We start from the raw sequence: 18943 nt of genomic DNA on the forward strand, positions 1-18943 counted from the left end.
GATCCTGCTCTGGCAGGGCGTTGGACCTGATGATCTCTTGAGGTCCCTTCCAACCTCTGATACACTATGATACTGTGAATATCAGAACCTTGCAGAAAGCTGAGTCTAAGTTGCATTTCCACGCTAGATTTATGAAGACTGGTTTATGTTCTTAGCTTGTACTAAGTCCTTACACTTGACTTTTGAAACATCTAGGGTAATTCCAGTCTATTTAACTCAAAAACTTTTGTTGCCTTTATTGCATAATACAGGTTACCTCCTGCTTTTTCATACTACAGCAGACGTCATGTGAATTCTTATTCCTAAGTCTTTGAGATGGGGCATGTACGTAATACTTGTGAAGGAGATACCTCTTCTGCCTTGTCCACTAAGGAAGTATTAATTGATGCAGGCTAGAACTGCATGTTTCAGATCTAGAGTAGATTTCTGGCCATAGTTGACCACAAGACAACTTTCCTCTTTCAGGCCAGTGTGAAAAGTCATAAACAAAAGCATGAACACGCATTCTCCTACAAACAGGGAAATCACAGCAACCTAGCAAAGGTCCTTCAGAATTCTGTCACATGACTCTGTTCCTCACTGTGCATGCTATAATGGTTAATGTAATGAGTTAGGACATAATTGTCCCTTGCCTGTGGCCAGTAAGAGTGTGTTTTCATAAAGCCTAAATGGACTCATGAGACTGCATTTCCCATTTACAATTCCTATACTGAGAAGAGGAAAGATGGATGTAGGGCATTAAGAACAGGCACCATTTGGCTGCCTTCAGAGATCAAGCAAGAGAAAAAATGCTTTCATTTGACGTGTGTTTCATTTTATTGTGTATTGGCAGAGAAGAATACAATTATTAAAAAAATCCCCCCAGTCTGTGAAAGTGGTGGAAATTCTTAGCACTAATAATTTTTGCCAAAACGCTTCTTACTGCCACATATATGATTATTTAACATAAGTATTTCCTCGAATCTTAGCAGTATTTTTCCAACTGTTGTGCTGCTGGGGAGGCAGAAAAAGACTCAATAGCTTCTTATATCGTATGAATGAGAACAGTTCACCTCAGGTGGGTTTCTGTTGCCTTCATATAGCAAAAAACCCCACCAGCTGATTTACATAAGATTAAGCAACATTATTTAATAAAATCTATACAATGGAGTTCTCATGAAATAAGTAATACCACAAAGACAAATATTCCCATCTTCACTTGCCACCCCACCAATAAAGGTAGCCTTACCATGATCAGCTAGTTTTCTTGTAATCATTTCAAGTATACTCAATGGGCATCCATACCACATCATCCCATGTTTTATTTAAGGTAAATATTGCAACTTTTATATAATGTTCTTTTTTATGGAATATGCTACAGTGACAGTTTAGCAGTAAGTGTGAATTACAGAGAATTAATACCTGACTATGCATTTAAAGCACATACACATGTGGTCCCTTTAATTATACAGACACGTAAAATGTACTTCCTAGAACAGCATGCCACTTCCTTCAGAAAAACAAGTCCCAGATTTGCTGCAAAAGGAAACCAGTTACTTCAAAGATTGTGAAACCAACCAAAATATTAGGTACAGAGATGCCAAATGACTCATTAAAAATTGCTGCTTTCAAATGATGGTAAGTTTTGCAGAAGGGTCCCCAACCACATTTTACAATGGAATAGCAGCTAGACAGGCCAAGTAATGCCTTTGTGAAACCTCAACAAAGAGAGTTCCATGGTTCAAATTACTTTAAATATTTGTTTTCAAAAATAAAATGTATGCACTTGCAGAGATAATGGAAAGAGTTTGGCTTAAAACGTGTACGTGCAGTTTGTTTTTTTCCATGTGTAAATTAAAGTCAGGGCAGACATAGCTGTTCTGGTCTACTTCATTTCATTGATGCAATAATGCAGACAAACACCTAGTGCACTAAACATCTGGTAAGTCTGAACTTTTAAGTTAAAAATGGAGCTCTGCTGATATACCCTCTTTTCTTTTTATTGAGTAATTTATAATACATACAGTACACTACTGTATAAATACAGACCTGGTTTAATACCACAACGAGTGAGGCTGGTCTGGTTACTCTGCAGAGTTCTCTAGCAAAGGATCATATGTAGAAAACTTTGTAAGAAAATTAACCGCTTTGGCCAAACAGTCCAAGAATTCCTTTCTGCTCATATTAAATCACATGACTGGAGATGTCTTTTGCATTGAGATCTGATTTCCTCCCACCTTGTATAAAAGGTTTACATTTTGCATACACATTGACATCCACATGTTAGTACCTATTCAGCCCCACATTTTAAAACTTAGTTTCATAACACATAAAAGGAAACTTAAAGTGTTTTGAGCAAAGAAGCCTGGCTGTTATCAAGAAGCTTGGCTGTTACCAATATCAGCAGGGAAAAAAAAAAAAAAAGCTTCTTCAGCATCCAATCTGTCAGTCTTCAGATGAAAATCAAACATGCCAAGAACTAACCAGAAGAACTACTGTTCAGATAATCAGGAAAGTATGGAAAAGCACTCACTCAAATGTATTTATTCAGCTTAAAAGGTGTTTCTTCCCAAGGAACTGTACTTTTCTTTCAAAGGCACTAGATCGAATAGGAGAATTGAGTTCATAAAATGGATTCATTGCAAACTGAGGAAAGGAAAAAAAAAGATCAATAAGCAAAGTGTTATTTCAGATGACAACTACTAGTTACTTTCAGCCTATTTATTGGCACTTTTTAAGAGCACCGAGCTCCTACACAGTTACTGGCTTTCCAGGCCCTCGCATTCTCCCCATATATGTGCACAGCCATCCCCTAGTACTAGCTCCAAATCCATCATGACACTAGTGAAAATACCTGGTTTGGAAATCAGCAGGCATCATTTGAGTACTTGTGGGAGGCTGAGATGGCCACCTCCCCAGCTGGTGCTGGCAAGTGCCCCATCTATACTGGAAGCATCCCCAGGCTGTGGGAACATGGGCTGCTTGCTCTGAGGCCAAGCACTTTGACCATGCTTCCGCAGAACAGTCCTTTGCTTTCATTATCATCATTAACAACATAATACTGCCCAAAAATCACCACTAAAATGAAGAATAAATTCTGACAGAGCACAGTTTATAACAATTTAGAAACATCTATTCAGTTTAATGGAAAACACAGCCTTTATGTTGCTTGTTATCTGGTTAACATGGACTGCACAGGTGCTTCTTCACTTACACAGACTCCCACAAGAAAGCATGCTAATGCAGGCATGCCTGAGCATGTGCAGCAGAACATGCTTAGAAGTACTGCAGTGAGTTCTTACCTTTATATATAAGTCATATACGTCATTAAAGAAGTTCTTAATTCCATCTTCTTGCCTTACATCATGAAGCATTATAAATCTCATATGTAAAGCAATTAAGGAAAATTTGACTGTTACAAAGGGGACAGGCCTTTAGCATATTCTGAGATAATTATTTACATCTAATTCTTCATACACTAAAAATGTTTAGCTGTACATGAAACAGCAGTGACCCTAAATAAGTAAATGAAGCAGTGAAATTTATAAAGCATTACCTTTATATTTAAAGATCCTCCTATCTAAAAATAATCACCTCTATTTAATGTTATTTTTTTAAAGCTATTCAATTCTGAATGTGAACCTGAATTTAACATTACACTCAATGTTACTTGCTATGCATAACAAACATTTCACAACAAGGACTTATAGAACTATTTGTACGTAAGATCAAGTCTTGATACTGCATTTTCAAGATGAGTGTGACTGACAGTGAGCATATTTATCTATGCTGCTCCTCTCTAGCACTATCAAAATGATAGAAAGAGTCATAGAAGCTTTTTCAGAGCCCCTCATACCTCTTTCTTCTACTCCATGTCAGCTACACATTTCATTAAGCTATTTCAGCTTCTCCAAAAGGAAAAATCCACCTTTCCAGTTGGTCCCAGTTTTAAACAACTGCCATGCCTCCCAATTTACTTCAGCCTGAGGCTGGTGACACTCTCTAGTAATAATTGTGGTGAATAGCCAAAGAAACCTGTTCCAAACTCATTTTATCCAACTTGTCCCTTTCTGGCAAAAGGCTTTTCCTATATAAGTAAAGAGGGAAGGATATGTCCAGCTGTGACAAAAGCAGAAACAAACCATTCATTAAACTTGTCCACAGTCTTCAGATACATGTTGTTAGAAAGCCACATGTTCTCATCTACTAAGTCAAGAGCAGCATGGGCAATAAACTGGTTGAGATGGCGATGGTCATCCTAGTACATTTCCAGAAGACAGTGAAAGCAGTAAAATGTAAAGCAGTAAAATAATCTGCTCAAGTTGCTAAACAACTAGTGCTCATATTATGTTAGGTTATATATACCCTTCTGCTACATTTGTGCCATTTGTGCAATGGTAATTAAATGAAACTAGGACATATTGCCACGATACTTGGTTTCAAGGAAGAAAAAAGGTCATAATAAAAAGATCATCACAAAAACAATCTTGAAAGCAGAAAAAACAATAAAGCCTATATTTATAGCTCAGGAACGAACTCAAACTTGAATTCCTTTGGGAATCACTGAGTAATTTCTCACTGCAAACTTATTCCATAACAGAGGCCTTGAAGAAGTCTTTCCCTCTGCTTTCTATTCATCTGTTTTTGTGAAATTTACAGTGATTTAGCATTTTTTGGACCATCACATTTCTGTCACATTTGGCTGAAATTGAACAATAGGTTACAATTGTAAAACTTAGGGGGAAAGATGGGGAAAGCAGAGAGATACAGAGGATAGATACACTGATAACATCATCTGAAGATTCTGTTGTGTGTTTTTTTCCAGGTTATTTGCCTAGAAAGAGGATTATTTTATAGGTTTAGGGGTTTTCTTTTTCCTAAGAGCCCAGTGCAGAAAAATATCCTGCAACCAATACTCAATATATACTTGCACATGCAAATTGTACCTCTTTCTACAACAAACATGAATGGTCTTCATAAGAATGATCACAGCACTTGCTTGGCCTCAACACTACAAGAGTTTTGCAGACAAAGGGCCATTTACTTTTTAAACAAACTAGAACACCAGAGGACATCTGCCAGGAAGAAACACAGAATTAAACCACACTGTAAGATTCTATCAGACTGGAAACATAAGTAGTCTTGCACTGTTTCTGATAATACAGGATACTATTAATTCCACTTTCACACCTCTCAGTGCACTTTGTTTTTCCCTTGAGTCAAGTTTGGCTCAGGGCATTAATAGCTTTGCAGTTTCCACTTAAACATACTGAGGAAGAGATTAAATAGTTAAGCTAAGGAGAAAAAGCTTATGATGATTTACCACATACATTATAAAATTTCTCACACGTGTATACATTTTTACAAACTGTGCAAATACTACACACTTACTTCAGGCAGCTGTGCATCTGCACTGAATTCACTCCTAAATGACATGACTCAGAAACAAAAGCGTTAGTTGCCAAAACATCAATGTCTGCTAGTTCTCCTTCACTGCACATAAAGTTTAGATTCTCTTTTAGGAGAAAATTTAGTACTTCAACCTCAGTCAGACAAGAAGCTTACTCAAGTTATTATCATTGTTAGAATGCAGAAAATTAATCTTATCCACTATCTGACACATCCTCATACTAAGTCTAGTCCAGCTAGCCTTATTTATGATCTAATAAATAGTCTGCAATACAGATGACGCCACACTGTTCAAATCAGTGACAGCATGTACTGCCATTTTTGGACATGCCCACAGACCCATGCTCTTTTAAGGAAACCATGTTTGATGATAAATTATTATGATCTGGCAAATAATTTTGAGGATTGGAGAATTCCAGAATTCTAGTTCTTATGACAAAGTTACTGTAACAAACAAACAAAAAAAAAAAAAAAAAAGTAAGGAAACTGGACACCACTCACACTTCTAATGACACGATGATGATAGTGATGCTTCTAATACACTGTAAAGTTGTCAAAGAGAATGCACCATAATTGCATCACAGAAGTATCACACGGAAAAAGCATACCTTGGACTCTACTTTTCCAGGTGGCAGAAACTCCATTTCAAATATGGGATTGTCATGATGACCAACTATCACAAAGTAGAAACTTCCAGACATTCTTCAATGTTGTGCTCCTTATGAGAAAAGATAGACAAGCTTTACTGAGGAGTCATTATACAAACTCTTAATACACCTCAAAATACTCCTAAAAATCAGTCAGCATGCTTCCTATTTATATTTACCACAGCCTAGAGAGCGAAAAACACTTTCTTAGGTATGCATATGTATACCAAAAAAAAAGGAAAAACAAACAAACAAGCCAAAAAACACAAGACCATAGAAAGTGAAACAAGACTTTAAGTGAATCGAGTTACAACTACCTAAAAACTCTTCACAAGCGACTATTTACGACCTGACAGCCCCCTCAGTGACATGGGCGGCAATGAGTTCATGGGTGTACCCGCCTGTGAAAAATCCCATCTGTCTCTCCCCGGGGATGCTACAAGTAAGCAGTAGAAAGAGAAAATGGAGCACACAGTGTGCCCCGTCCTCCCTCACACACGCGTATGTCAGGCAGGCCCACGGAGTCCCACGGCCCGGCCACATCCCTGGGGACTCCAGAGCTACCTGAGGGGTGTACACTCCCCTGCCGCACGCCAGCGCCCTGAGGCCCGCCCAGGCTCCAGGCCCTGTGCACCGCCGGCAGTGCCACCTCCAGGGGAAGGCTAGGACGCCGCGAGGGTCACCCGCGGAACAGGCACGGGAGGGAGGGAAGGAGAAAGCGCGAGTCCGCACCCGCATAGGTCTACCCCAGGCCCGCCGCCTACCCTACGACGCCAGCTCTCCAACGGCTCCCACCGGCCGCCCGGAAGCGCTCCCCTCTGCCAGCCGCAGCTTCCGGCGCTCCCGTGACGCCTCAGCCGCCGCCGGCAGCTGGTGCCGGAGTTAGGAGTCCCACGTTCCCGCTCCCGGAGCTTGGCGGCGCGGGCTGCCGGCTCCACGGAGCTCCCGCCGTCGCTCGGGAAGGGACTAGAGGGTCGAGGCGCAGCGCTGAGGCTCGGGCTGGGTCCTGCCGCCCTGCCAGCGGGTAGAAGGAGGCTGCCCTGGCAAAGCGTGGGCCTGCGTGAGGGGGAAGCTGGGGCATCGTCGCCTCGGGGGACGTGGATCGAGCTAGGAGTCAATAATGTGCTTTTAATATTTTTTATTTTTCTTTCCTGGTATCGTACGGCAGGATGGCTTCAGTGGGAAGGGAGACACTGTCCCAGGATGAACTCCGGAAAAGGCTCTATCAGACTTTTAAGAACAGAGGTGTACTGGACACACTTAAGGTGTGCTTTATTTTCAGCAGGTGCTACCTATGATTCTCTGTGCCGCTCAATACTGAAAGTAGTGACAGGCCAAATAAATGTTTTACCCGTTTTCTCCAAATGTGATGGTTTTACTACAGCCTAATTAATATTCAGTACACGTTTGGTTTTTGGTTTTGTTTTGTTTTCCCCCCAGATACCAGGTTGTTCCGATACAGAAGTGCTCTTCATTGCATTCTAATCTCAAGAGTCTTTTTAGGAAGGTTGTAGGCCTATATGAAATCTTTGAAAATTTCCATGCTTGAGAAAAAATGAGAATGGAGGACTGGAAAGTACCTTAGATTATAGAGTTTGTTTATTATTTACTGTAAGTGAACACACTATTTGAACTATCCTCCTAAAATATTCAAGTTCTGTTTTAAAACTTTGAGCAGTTAATCTCTTTGTGTCCTCATTCAGGAACATGTTACAGAATAGGGTTATGTTCAAGAGTGAAACTTTGTTCTGATTTGTAGCCAGAGTTGGTTTGTTGCTGCTCTGGCTTGTGCTGAAGGTGTTCTTTAAGTAGTTCTTGTTGCTTTTGATGATTTGTAGGCAGCAGTCACACCTTTTCTTCACCATTCTGTTCTACAATGCTAAGCAAGTCAGGGTGCAGTGGTCTCATTCATGGTCACCTCAATAGTACTCCATTTCACTTTGAAGCCTTTCCACCCACCCTTTTTAAAGGAAGTAGATTTATGTGAGCTCTCCAGGCAAAGTTTAGATTCTCTTATTTTGGGGAAAGTCTGTAGAAGGCTGCATATATGTCTTTTTGAGGCATGTTACATTTGTAGTGCTAGTCATTGTTTGACACATCCACGTCTTTTTCCAAACAATGCTTGCCCTTGTGTTATGGCAGAAATTCATATCAGGCCTTAAATGCTGAAATGTTATATTTCATGCAGTTTCAGTTTTACTACTCTAATTTATATATCATCTAATTGCATTTTTTAATGACATCTGGATCTTTCCTACACGCATCTTTATGTCATCACATTTTTTTAGCTCCTACTTTTTATGTCAAATTCGCTACAGTTAAAAAAAAAAATTAAGATCTATATTTTAAGAGTACCATTGATAATTTTATGTCCAAGAATTCCCTGTTCTGAACAACTTGTTTCTCCCTTAGTGATCTCCGAAGCTTGAAATGTTTGACCCATTTTGTCTTGTTTGACCCAGCTAATAGTTTGTCAGGTGACTTGCTGTTCATTTTCCTACTTCCTTTTCCATGTCTAGAAGATTACGTAGTGTACTAAAGATCTTGTAGCTCTTCTGAGCTGAAGAATTAATACATTTGAGTTTCTTACGGATTCTTATGAATTACATCTTTTAATGAGAATACTCTCAACTTTCTTGTCTTGTTTGACTACATCTGTTTGTAAGCAGCAGAGTGAATCTGGAGCTACAAATATGCTGAATGGCTAATATCTAACAACTGATTTTTGCCTTCCTTTCCTATAGTAGGAATGGAGATTTAGCCTTGTGTTTGCCACCTGCACATTGTCATGAGGTGTATAAGAGATCGCTGGTCTCGGTTTTCTTGAGGCATCCTCTCTGTCAAAGTTTGTTGAAACCGGACAAGCTCAGAAATTAATAAAGAAAATTATTTTTTCAGCTGTCATAATTTTTATTGTCAGGCTAGTTTCTGTAGAAAGCTGTGCTAAAGTACCAGGGTAGTCTGATGGTCTAGCTTTATGAAGGTTTGGTAAGTATTTTGTCCCATTTTTGGCAACATGCTACATGAATCAACTGTGTTGCTGTTGCATACCTTCTATTGAAAGCTTATACCACTACTTCTGTCATGGTCTTTTAGTATGCTATAGCCAAGTTTGTATATTTATGTAATGAAAACGATTACTACTTCTGTTTACAGGGAAGAGTATTACTTCTTCTCTTTACAGGAGAGGGACATTCTGATTTTAGATTACTTGTTTTTGTTATTTTTTTTCTCTGTTTCAACTATTAGAATGCAAATAAACAGTAAGTGCAATATATTACTGCCCATAGGCTCTTTTGATTAGTACTCTTTTTCTTCCCAACAAAATAATTGATATTAAAGGTGTTGACTTTCCTGTTTATTTTCCCATCTTCTTTTATGGTGATATTGGCAGCTTCTTGATATGGAACTCACAAGAAGACTAGTGAGTTTTCCAAGTACACTTGAAATGGAGGCCACATCAGGCAGGCTTTATTTAGACCAGAAAGGGGGAGAACAGGAAAGCTGGGGATACTAGAGTGGTGTTTATATAAGTTCTTAACTGAGAACAATACATCCCTTCAGTCCTGCATTTGATAAATCTTGAGGTAAAGCCACTATTAGTGTGTTTTGAAGCAAGGCACAATGTCCCAAGCATTCTTCCAAATTTATCAGTTAGTTTGCCCATTTTTGTTCTGTAGGATGTAATATGACACGTACAAGTAAAATGACACTCTCTGTGAATTTTGAAAAATAAAACCTCTTATTGAATAACCTGTAAACTGAGACTATGATGTCTTTTCTGTATCAGACACAGCTCCGAAATCAGCTAATCCATGAACTAATGCATCCAATTTTAAGTGGAGAGCTTCAGCCACACGCTGTTCCAAGTGACGACAATTCACTTTTCATCACAGCTTCCAACAGTTTGGTGGCAGATCATCTACAGAGAAGTGGCTACGAATATTCACTTTCTGTTTTCTTTCCAGAAAGTGGGTTAGAGAAGAAGAAGGTAAGTTCAGCAATTTACCTCTTCTAAGACTTCTAGGAGCTTTGCTTTCTGGGGGTTTTCAAGATTCCAACAGAACTGACAAAGGTCCCCTTTTGTGAGAGTAGAATGCAAACACAGGTACGTCTTATCATCAAGTCCATGAAAGGTTTCATTGTTCAAGGCCATTTTCATGAATACATTAAATTGGCAATAAACTAATGACGCTGTTGTGGAAAGACAGCACAAGCCTCTTCACTGCACATTTGCTTTAGCCATAACCATGATCTGGCATGACCATTAGTGAGGCTGTGTGGCAGAGCACTTGGGGAATGATCCTGATTAAAGCTAGCCTCTTGTTTGGCTGTTCAGTTCTTTGAAAGTATGGTTCATGATCAACTTAAGCTGTTTCTTCTAGAGGAGTAAATGAAGTTGTTTCAAACTGAAAATTAATTTTTTTTTTACCTGGTGAGTAGTTAGCTGTCATTTGTTGTAGTAAGCTCTTCTGATTTGTATGATAAATCAAGAAAAGAGGCAAGGAAAGTAGCAAGAGTATCCAGAGTGGGTAGGAAACAAAACTTTCTTCATAGCCTCAGTTGGTTATGAAGCTACATGCTGGCTGCTGTATGTCTTAGGTAGTGGAGATAAGTAAATACAGTACTAGAACAACAGGCTTCTGAAAATGGTTTTACAAGGAAGAATCTCTCAAATGGAAAAAAATCTACAGCTTTAAAACAGTATCTGTTACATGCTAAAATTATTTAAAATTAGTTAACTTTTTCTGACTTAATTTTTTTTTTCCTCCAAAGCTGTGGACTATGCAAGATCTTCTTCAATTAATGAGGATCAATCCAAAATCCAACCTTTACAAATCATTGGTAAAGTTTTTTTGAATTTGAAAATAAGTTTTAAATTACAATTGTGATGAAATAGACTAGCTAAAACATCTTCTATTTCTTGCAGACTATGGGAACTCAGAAGGAAAATAAAGGTATGAGATGTTTATACATGATATAGATAAGGATAATTGTGTCAGCTTCATTTCTGTTAAGATTCGAGCAATAGAAATTCAAATCTCTTGAGTGTATGTTGATACTAAGTAGTACAGGTTCAGTCAGACTTTGAAACCTGCAGTGTACCAGGCTGATGAATATTACATGTCAGGATTATCCATCTCCTGTTTGTGGTGTGGTGTTAACATTCATCTACAAAATAAATCACTTGAATGTTAGAAATAAGAAAAATCTGTAATCAATTATTAAATGTAATGCTCTTTGGAAGCTTTTCATGTTAACTTTGGCAAACTCAGGTTTTGGATTGTGCTTTTAAAGACTTAATTAACTTTCAGTTGGTTTATATAAGAGATAAATCTTATAAAACCTTGCTATACTGCATAGCTGCAAGTAGCTTGATCTTCAGAAACCACTACTGCTTGATGACCTCATAATTAAAGTAGTAATAATTTGCTTTCTCAAATGACCTTAGAAGTCAAAGAGATACAGATGAAAGGAAAAAGGTCAGCTTTGCAGAATGAGGTGGATTTGATTATGGTTATAAAAAAACCTTAATAGTTTACTAGTATTGATTTTTACTTAAATACTTAGTTCTTTCAGTAAATAGAATATGTTTTCTTTTACAGTGATAGTAGCCTCATTAATTACAGGCTCAAATTCAGCTTTGTTATGAAATCAGAACTAATATATTGGATCTTGACAGGTTTTCTTATGCAGATTTTAATAGGACTTACAGAGCATCATCTAAGTAAGGAAAGCCGTGACACACAAACTCAGACAACCTCAGTGCCTCCTTACAGAGAATCTATTGGTAAGTGCAACCTCTGCAAGCAAGCCTCCCCAGATATTTTCATATGGTAAATGGTATAGATTAACAAATCATATGAATGATACTCGTTCATCACTTAGTCAAATGCAGCCTAAAGTAATAAGTAAAGGTGATACTTATCACTAGTAGGCTTCCTAAAGCCTTTAGGCACTAAAGGCTTTCTAACCTTTATTAAAATGAGTTGTAAGTCCTATTATGATTTAATGGGGGTTTTATCACTTGGAAGTTTTCTGAGGTGTTTAGCTAAGAGCTAGAACATCTTAGATGGACTGTAAATGTTATGTGCTGAGATACGTTCTGGGAAACGTAAATGTGTGCCTTGCTTCTCTTTCTAAGATAGTATTTCAGTGAAAGATAGGCATAGACTGGGACTTGTATTATTACATATATCCTATTAGTAATGCAAAACCCCTAAAAGTTGCATGCAGAAGAATATTACATCCATGATAAATAGGATGAAAGACTATGTAATACCACAAATAGTACCTAAACAGCCAAGTCCCACCTCCTCAATACAAGTTGTGTTGCATAGAGCTGATAAATGGCCTTTTTGTGCTGCTTCTGCTTTTATACCACACAGGTCTTTCTATGGCATTGCTACTTAGGATAACTAAGGAACTTTATACAGAGATACAAGTTCCTGTGGTCCTTAGTAGGAAAACTGTGGTGACTTTCAAAATTATGATGGACATGTTGCTCTTCTTGTAGCTGAGAAACTTCAACTGATTGATGCACAGTTTGCAGACTCATATCCCCAGCATCAGAAATACGAATCTTTAGAAGTAAAACTTCATGAATATAGAAAAGAAATAGAGAAACAGCTTCAAGAAGAAATGTGTCAAAAGGTATAACTGATCATTGAATCTGAGAAGGCGCTTGTTCATTTTGAGTTTGCACGTTACTAACTTTTAATGCTTAAGGTAAATTGAAAGTAAAGATCTTTTTGTGAGTTATAACAAACACAAAAGGCTAAATTAATCCATTATCAATTATTAATTTGTTTATATAGCATCTATGTATTTTCCTTTCCCCTTTTTTGTAAAAAGTGTGAAGTATGTTAAGCTTTTTATTCTCATGTTAATTTGTAACACTTTTTATTTTAATTGTATTAATCAAATTTTAGGTATGTACAAGTGATATTTTGCTGTCTCACTGTTTCTTTAATTTTTCACAAAATTTATGCCCACAGGCATATTCTTCATCACATTCTTCAATCAGACATTGCTACTGTACTTTCTTCCTCTCTTTAACCTTCTTTTCTCCAGTCTCACAATTGTGCTATCATTCTTCTTATTCTTTTGCTCATTTTTCCTCACATTTTTTTTATTTCTATGCTTGATTTCCATTTTCTTGTAAATTTTTATTCTTTATATCCCTCTTTGTTCTTGAATGTGTTGCACTTCACACCCTGTATGGAGGCATATTCCCTACGATTCTCCTGTGCACTTGCAAGATGCACACTTTGTGTGCATATATGTTTTTTCCCCCATCTGTGCTAAGAAGTTTGTGAATTGGGATTTCTGTTTCTGTAACCCTTTTTATGTGGAGTTACATGTTCTGCTTTTTTTTTTTTTTCTTATATATCCAGGTGAATTTCTGTTCTTCCTGAGCAATTCAGGACAGGTCTGCTTTAGCCCTTTGTTGCATCCTTGGTCAGAAGTGGTTCTTTGGGAAAGGGACAAGAGCAAAGAAAGTGTCAGAGAAAGAATTAAAAGGGTGTGACCAATGCTTAATTCAAAGGACAGTATTACTCCTGCAGTGTGTTTTTTTTTTTCTTCATGGGCCTCTGTTTTGCACTCATCTAAAGCTACTAGTTTTATCGAAGATCTACTTTGGGATGCATGATAAATGCATGAAAACTATGTGAGACAGGCAGATAGTATGTGCTGCTAAGATACTTCTGGCACAGTAACTTATTTTCTTCTAGTTACCACTTCCTAACAAAAATGTCTGGATAAAATTTCAGAATTGTGTAAGGAGGGACTGTCTTTGTTGATTTGAAGGTGACCTAACATAAGCTTCTCTCCATCTTTTACTTAAAAGCTAGAACATTTTAAAGAAGTTGAAATAGCAAAGATTAAAATGGAGGAGAAAGCACAGACCCAGAAAGAAATCTCTGAGCTGCGTCATGAGTTAGAGAGGACACATCAGGCAAAGTCTGAAGCCTTGATTTCTCGTGAGAGGAATGCTATTGAGAGGCTTCAAAAACAACAAGAGGTAAAGTTTTAAATATTTTTTCTTAATCCAGAACAAAATCATTGTGTGAGATGACTAAACTTTTTTTCTGTAATGGATTGAGTTGAATCTGCTGCTGCAGTCATGCCATCTTCAAAAAAATGAAAGTGCAACTGGAACAAAGTATTTTGGGGCTTGAAGTTCTGATTGCAACATGGGAAGCTTCCTGTTCCAGTTGCTGCTTCTGGGTTCTGGGTTCTTTGGTGTTGATCTTTTCCACTGGGATGGTGGTGGGACAAGGAGGGATGGGAGAGTAATTTTCCGTCTTGGGCTTTTGGCTCACTGGCTGCTGCTTTGTGCTGTGCTTTTTCTGCAAATAGGCTAGGGTAATTATGCATCTTGTACTATGTTTATCTGATTTTGATCAGTAAACTTTGTTCTTATCTCACTTCTTTTTTGTGTCAATCCCAAATTCTATCAGTTGCTAAGAAGGGCTCTAAGTGGAAGATCCAGTCCTTATGTTATGGGTGTGCCATTTCTATATGTTATTAACTGAACTGCATTCAGTTTTGGGCTCCCCAGTTTAGGAGGGACAGGGACCTGCTGGAGAGGGTCCAGCAGAGAGCTATGAGGATGATTAGGGGACTGGAGCATGTGCTTTATGAGGAGAGGCTGAGGGACCTGGGGCTTTTTAGTCTGGAAAAGAGAAGACTTAGAGGGGATTTAATAAATGCGTATAAATATCTGAGGGCTGGGTGTCAGGAGGGAGGGGACAGGCTCTTCTCACTTGCTCCCTGTGATAGGACAAGGAGCAATGGATGTAAACTGCAGCACAGGAGGTTCCACCTCAATACAAGGGGGAACTTCTTTACTGTAAGGACCACTGGAACAGGCTCCCCAGAGAGGTTGTGGAGTCTCCTTCTCTGGAGACTTTCAAGGCCCATCTGGGTGCATTCCTCTGTGACCTGAGCTAGATTGTATGGTCCTGCTCTGGCAGGGGAGTTGGACTCGATCTATTTGTATCCTTTCCAACCTCTGAAATCCTGTGATTATGTTCAATATTATTAATAGCCACTGTCTACTGTAAGCTAGCGTCTTGTTTCTTTGATTATTTTGTTGATGAATTACTCCTTTGGGCTGTTTACTTGTGGTGTTTTGTCAGAATAGTAACTGTTACTGCGACACACTAAACTGCTTCTCCCAATCTCTATTAAATGCTTTTCAGCTTTCAAAAGAATAGTTTACTTGCTGTTATGTTGCTTGTTTGCCTAGCCACTCTCCCACTGTCTGCAGTAGACCTTCCTATCCAAATAATAGTTATTCACAAATGCTAATGACATTCTTACTCTGCTGTAGTGGTTGGTTTTGTTCTTTTTTTCAGTTTTGAGAGTTTTTTTCCCCTCTGAGAGCAGCACGTGGTGTTGGTTAACAAAACAATCATACCTACCAGTCACAACTATTGACATCCTTCCGATCTGAATTTTTTTTTCACTGATCTATGAATTTCTTTCATGATTATGTCCTTAGAAGGAAACCATCTATTTGATGCTCTCAGTCTTCTGCGGACACGAAATTAATTCAGTAATGTGTTCAACATATTCATCATTCAGTATGATCAACATATTCATCAAATATTGTGTATGAATATCAGATTGCTATTGTCAGTGTCTGTACTCACTGAAAAGGATATGCTTTGTTTATCTGCAGACTCTTAACAGAAACCAGGAGCTCTACTGAGTAGGAGCTGGAGTATATTTACATTAAAGGTAGAAGGTCATTTAGGGCTTTACTAATATGCCTTTATGCCCAGGAAATACAGCTTGACAAACTGCTCTATTCTTAGCACTAAGCAGAGCAGCTAAGTCTTTCAGCGCTGTCAAGTACATATGACTTGAAAACTTGATACGAGCGTCTGTAAGGCAAAATCAGAGTATTAGGCAATTGCTTTTTCTTCAGAGAAATAATGCCTGTGTGCTTAAGGAAAAGAAAAGCTATTTTTTATTAATAGGAAGATATGTGACTTTCGGAATTAGTGTTTTCATCACTTGGAAGATCTCTTTTACAATTTGTTTGATTTCTATAAACTACAGAAACTGAAAGACTGCTGATAGACTCAGTTTTAAATCATGCTTTATCAGGAGGGTTCGGCATTAGTTTTTCCAATTTTGTTTTTATGAAGAACCTGCAAAAACTATTTAAAACATACAAATGTTTGAACATGTTTATTCTGTAATTTTTTTAAAACCATTTTCCCCTTTGCATAAGTTTTAATCAGTGACGTTTCTTAAAAGTGTTTACAGGTAGCCAGTAGTGACTCCATCTAAAGCATTTTTACTCAAAGGAAAAAGGGAATTAAAAAAAAAAATTGCAATCAATTCTGGGTGTTATTTAAAATTCTGACTATATAACTATTATTTATTGGTGTAAGACTAGTTCCTGAAGAAGATCCTTGAAAGTTTGAATATGTTAAACTGTAGATACCTGTATTAAGTGTGAAGTAACACCAGAGATAATATTTTGTCATTCAGATAGAAGCAAAGGAAGTATACACTCAGAGACAAGGTCTACTGAAAGATATTGAAGTCATAAGGACCAGAGAGGCAGAACTGAAGCAAAGAATTGAGGCATTTGAAGTGTAAGTTGCTGAAGGGCATGTATAATATGTTATTGTCCTTTTTCTGGAAAGCTTACTTTAAGGTATTGCTGCCTATGTGGCACTGGGATAGATTATATACCCCAGAAGTTGTGTTTTACAGTTTTTGCAGTGTTGTATACTGTCTCTGTTAGCTGGGAAACCTCATACAAAAATATGTTGTGGATTTTTTTCTATTCCTCCTCATCCAAACAAAACAGTGAAGCATCATGTTGGAGACAAGGAGCCAGATGTTTGCTTTGAAGTGGTTAAATTAAATCCAAAACACCATGCAACACAGTATGTAATTGTAATACTCATGAGACATGATTATGCTATTTTGTTTCTTTAATCTGAAGTGTTTTTTTCTTTTGTTTTTTTTTGTTTTTTTTTTTTAACTTATCCTTAGAAGATTTGGGTTTCTTTGGTTAAATACAAAAGCTAAAGCACTTTTGGCGATGTTCTCATTGCTACGTAATGTCATTACTTTTCATGTTTTTGACAGCAAAATGAATATCCCAATAACAAAAACTTTTTTTTTTTTTAACAACCCAGCAGAGGGTGCTGATAGAATAGCATCCTTAGCACTATCTCCCCTGAAGCCTTTCTGGTGTGGGAAACTGAGCTAAGGTTAATCTGGGATAGCTGCATAATTGATTGGTACTGGATTTTAAGTAGCACAGTTTAGTTTGTGCCACTTCTACTTGTTCTTAATGAATTTCAGTGACATATTCTGATGATGATTTTAAATTGCTGCAGTGCTCCAAGCAAGCACAGCAGCCTTTGATGTCTGTAAATGTTGTTTAAAACAAAAACAGATACAAACTAAAGTTTTGGCTTTATAACTGGTCATTGTCTGTATCTTTATGGATATTTCAGCGCTCAGAAACTTCAGGAAGAGAAAAATAAAGCTATTGATGATGCACTTCGACGTCGGGAGGTTGCTGTGAGGAGTATAGAGGAGACATATGACCAAAAGCTTAAGATGGAACTCTTAAAGTAATTTTTTTTCTCTAATAGAATGCATGTTACTTCCTATGCAAATGGAATAATAAATTGTTTAAGATTTCTTTGGAAAAGCATAACAAAGCAAAGACTCTGGAAATGTGCACTCATTGTTTTGATTTAATTGACTTTAATTCTTTATGTTATTGCTTAGCTGTTTGCTAGTAAGATAGCATATTCTGTCAGTTTCAGGAAAGCTTGCTTGCTATAGAAAACAGTTGCCTTTTGATTATAGGTTATGTTATTGCTGTAGTTTAAGTTCTGTGTTGTTATCTGAGAAAGAAATGTGGCATTAGGTTTGTGTTTAGACAACAGTACTTGAAGCAGTATTAGTGACTTCCTTTGACCACAGTTAAAAGAACTGATGATTTTATGAATGCAGGAAAGGCATGCAGAGGAAATTAGCATTAAAGAGCACACTAGCCCAATATACAGATGGATTGGCTCTTACCTTAACCTCTCCCCCATTTTGGAGAGGGATTCTCTGATATAACTCACCCTCTTTCCTTCAGGACCATCTGCTTGAATATCATTTCAAACAATTTGCGTAGAAAGCCTCTTTGAAGGCATAAGGTGTAAGATGTGACTACTTTTGGGCTGTTGCAGTGGGTATATACAAAATTTGCTGCTGTACTTTCTTGAAATGTCTTGGCAAATTGAAGAGTTACTTGATGCTTCAGTGCAGGCTTGTGCTGTCAACACATTACTCGTGTTCAATGGCATGAACAGTTAGGCAGTTAGACCAAATGACTGATACATCATTACTCTTTATGCAAGTCAGTGAACAATAGGTATCATCCGTGGTAATGTGTCTTTACTTAAATTGCAGAGGAAAAGTATAAGGAGTAGATTTTGATAAGAATGATGCATCAGCTGAAACTGGGTAGATTTGGGGGTTTTGTCTGAGAACAGTGAAATGCAACTGTTGGACTCACTTTGGTATCTACCACTAGTTGCAAATAATGCTTGTAAAGTGCTTTTGATCAATGAGGAAGAGCGCATTATTTTAAGGATGAACTGCTGTTTAACTTGTTTTATCATCAGACAAAATATTTTAGATATGCTGCAAATGCTTAGAAAGATAAAATGAGTGTCATTTTGTCACAAATCTTTGATGAGCAGTAGCAAAAAACTAATATTTGCTGTATAGAAATAATGATGCTTGTCAGAAAAGATTTTTTTTTTCTATGACAAAGATTTAATGTCACAATTGGGAGAAGGATCTGAGTGGTCTGGACCATTTGCAAAAATGTAGGAGAGTATGGGTATAGCAATATCTGAAAACAT

The 18943-nt window shown here is 37.7% G+C and overlaps 2 protein-coding genes across 2 annotated transcripts in view; one reads left to right on the top strand and one right to left on the bottom strand.

The window, feature by feature from the left end:
- Positions 1-2392: 2392 nt before the first annotated feature.
- TRAPPC2 (trafficking protein particle complex subunit 2) lies at positions 2393-6096 on the bottom strand. The gene is made up of 4 exons (XM_054382017.1): positions 5997-6096; positions 4093-4237; positions 3282-3367; positions 2393-2625 (listed from the first exon to the last, which is right to left on the bottom strand). Exons 1-4 carry the CDS (start codon positions 6087-6089, stop codon positions 2527-2529), a joined length of 423 nt encoding a protein of 140 aa, XP_054237992.1. The 5' UTR covers positions 6090-6096; the 3' UTR covers positions 2393-2526.
- Positions 6097-7204: 1108 nt separating this feature from the next.
- Positions 7205-18943, top strand: part of OFD1 (OFD1 centriole and centriolar satellite protein) — a 32696-nt gene continuing 20957 nt past the window's right edge. Inside the window, exons 1-9 of the mRNA XM_054388865.1 lie at positions 7205-7300; positions 9826-10026; positions 10812-10880; positions 10966-10993; positions 11719-11826; positions 12553-12689; positions 13888-14061; positions 16548-16654; positions 17531-17650. Coding sequence (XP_054244840.1) covers positions 7205-7300; positions 9826-10026; positions 10812-10880; positions 10966-10993; positions 11719-11826; positions 12553-12689; positions 13888-14061; positions 16548-16654; positions 17531-17650 — 1040 coding nt within the window. The remainder of the gene's footprint in view (positions 7301-9825; positions 10027-10811; positions 10881-10965; positions 10994-11718; positions 11827-12552; positions 12690-13887; positions 14062-16547; positions 16655-17530; positions 17651-18943) is intronic.

Source organism: Indicator indicator, chromosome 1 (assembly GCF_027791375.1).
Source record: "Indicator indicator isolate 239-I01 chromosome 1, UM_Iind_1.1, whole genome shotgun sequence".
In the NCBI taxonomy this organism is placed as follows: Eukaryota; Metazoa; Chordata; class Aves; order Piciformes; family Indicatoridae; genus Indicator; species Indicator indicator.

Excerpts from the sequence above, each read along its gene's own strand:
- TRAPPC2 (XM_054382017.1), bottom strand. The coding sequence starts at position 6,089 with ATGTCTGGAAGTTTCTACTTTGTGATAGTTGGTCATCATGACAATCCC. Across the intron at positions 4,238-5,996 it reads CTGGAAAAGTAGAGTCCAAG|GATGACCATCGCCATCTCAA; the intron begins GTATGCTTTTTC and ends GAAATGTACTAG. Across the intron at positions 2,626-3,281 it reads TATATGACTTATATATAAAG|TTTGCAATGAATCCATTTTA; the intron begins GTAAGAACTCAC and ends TCCTTTCCTCAG.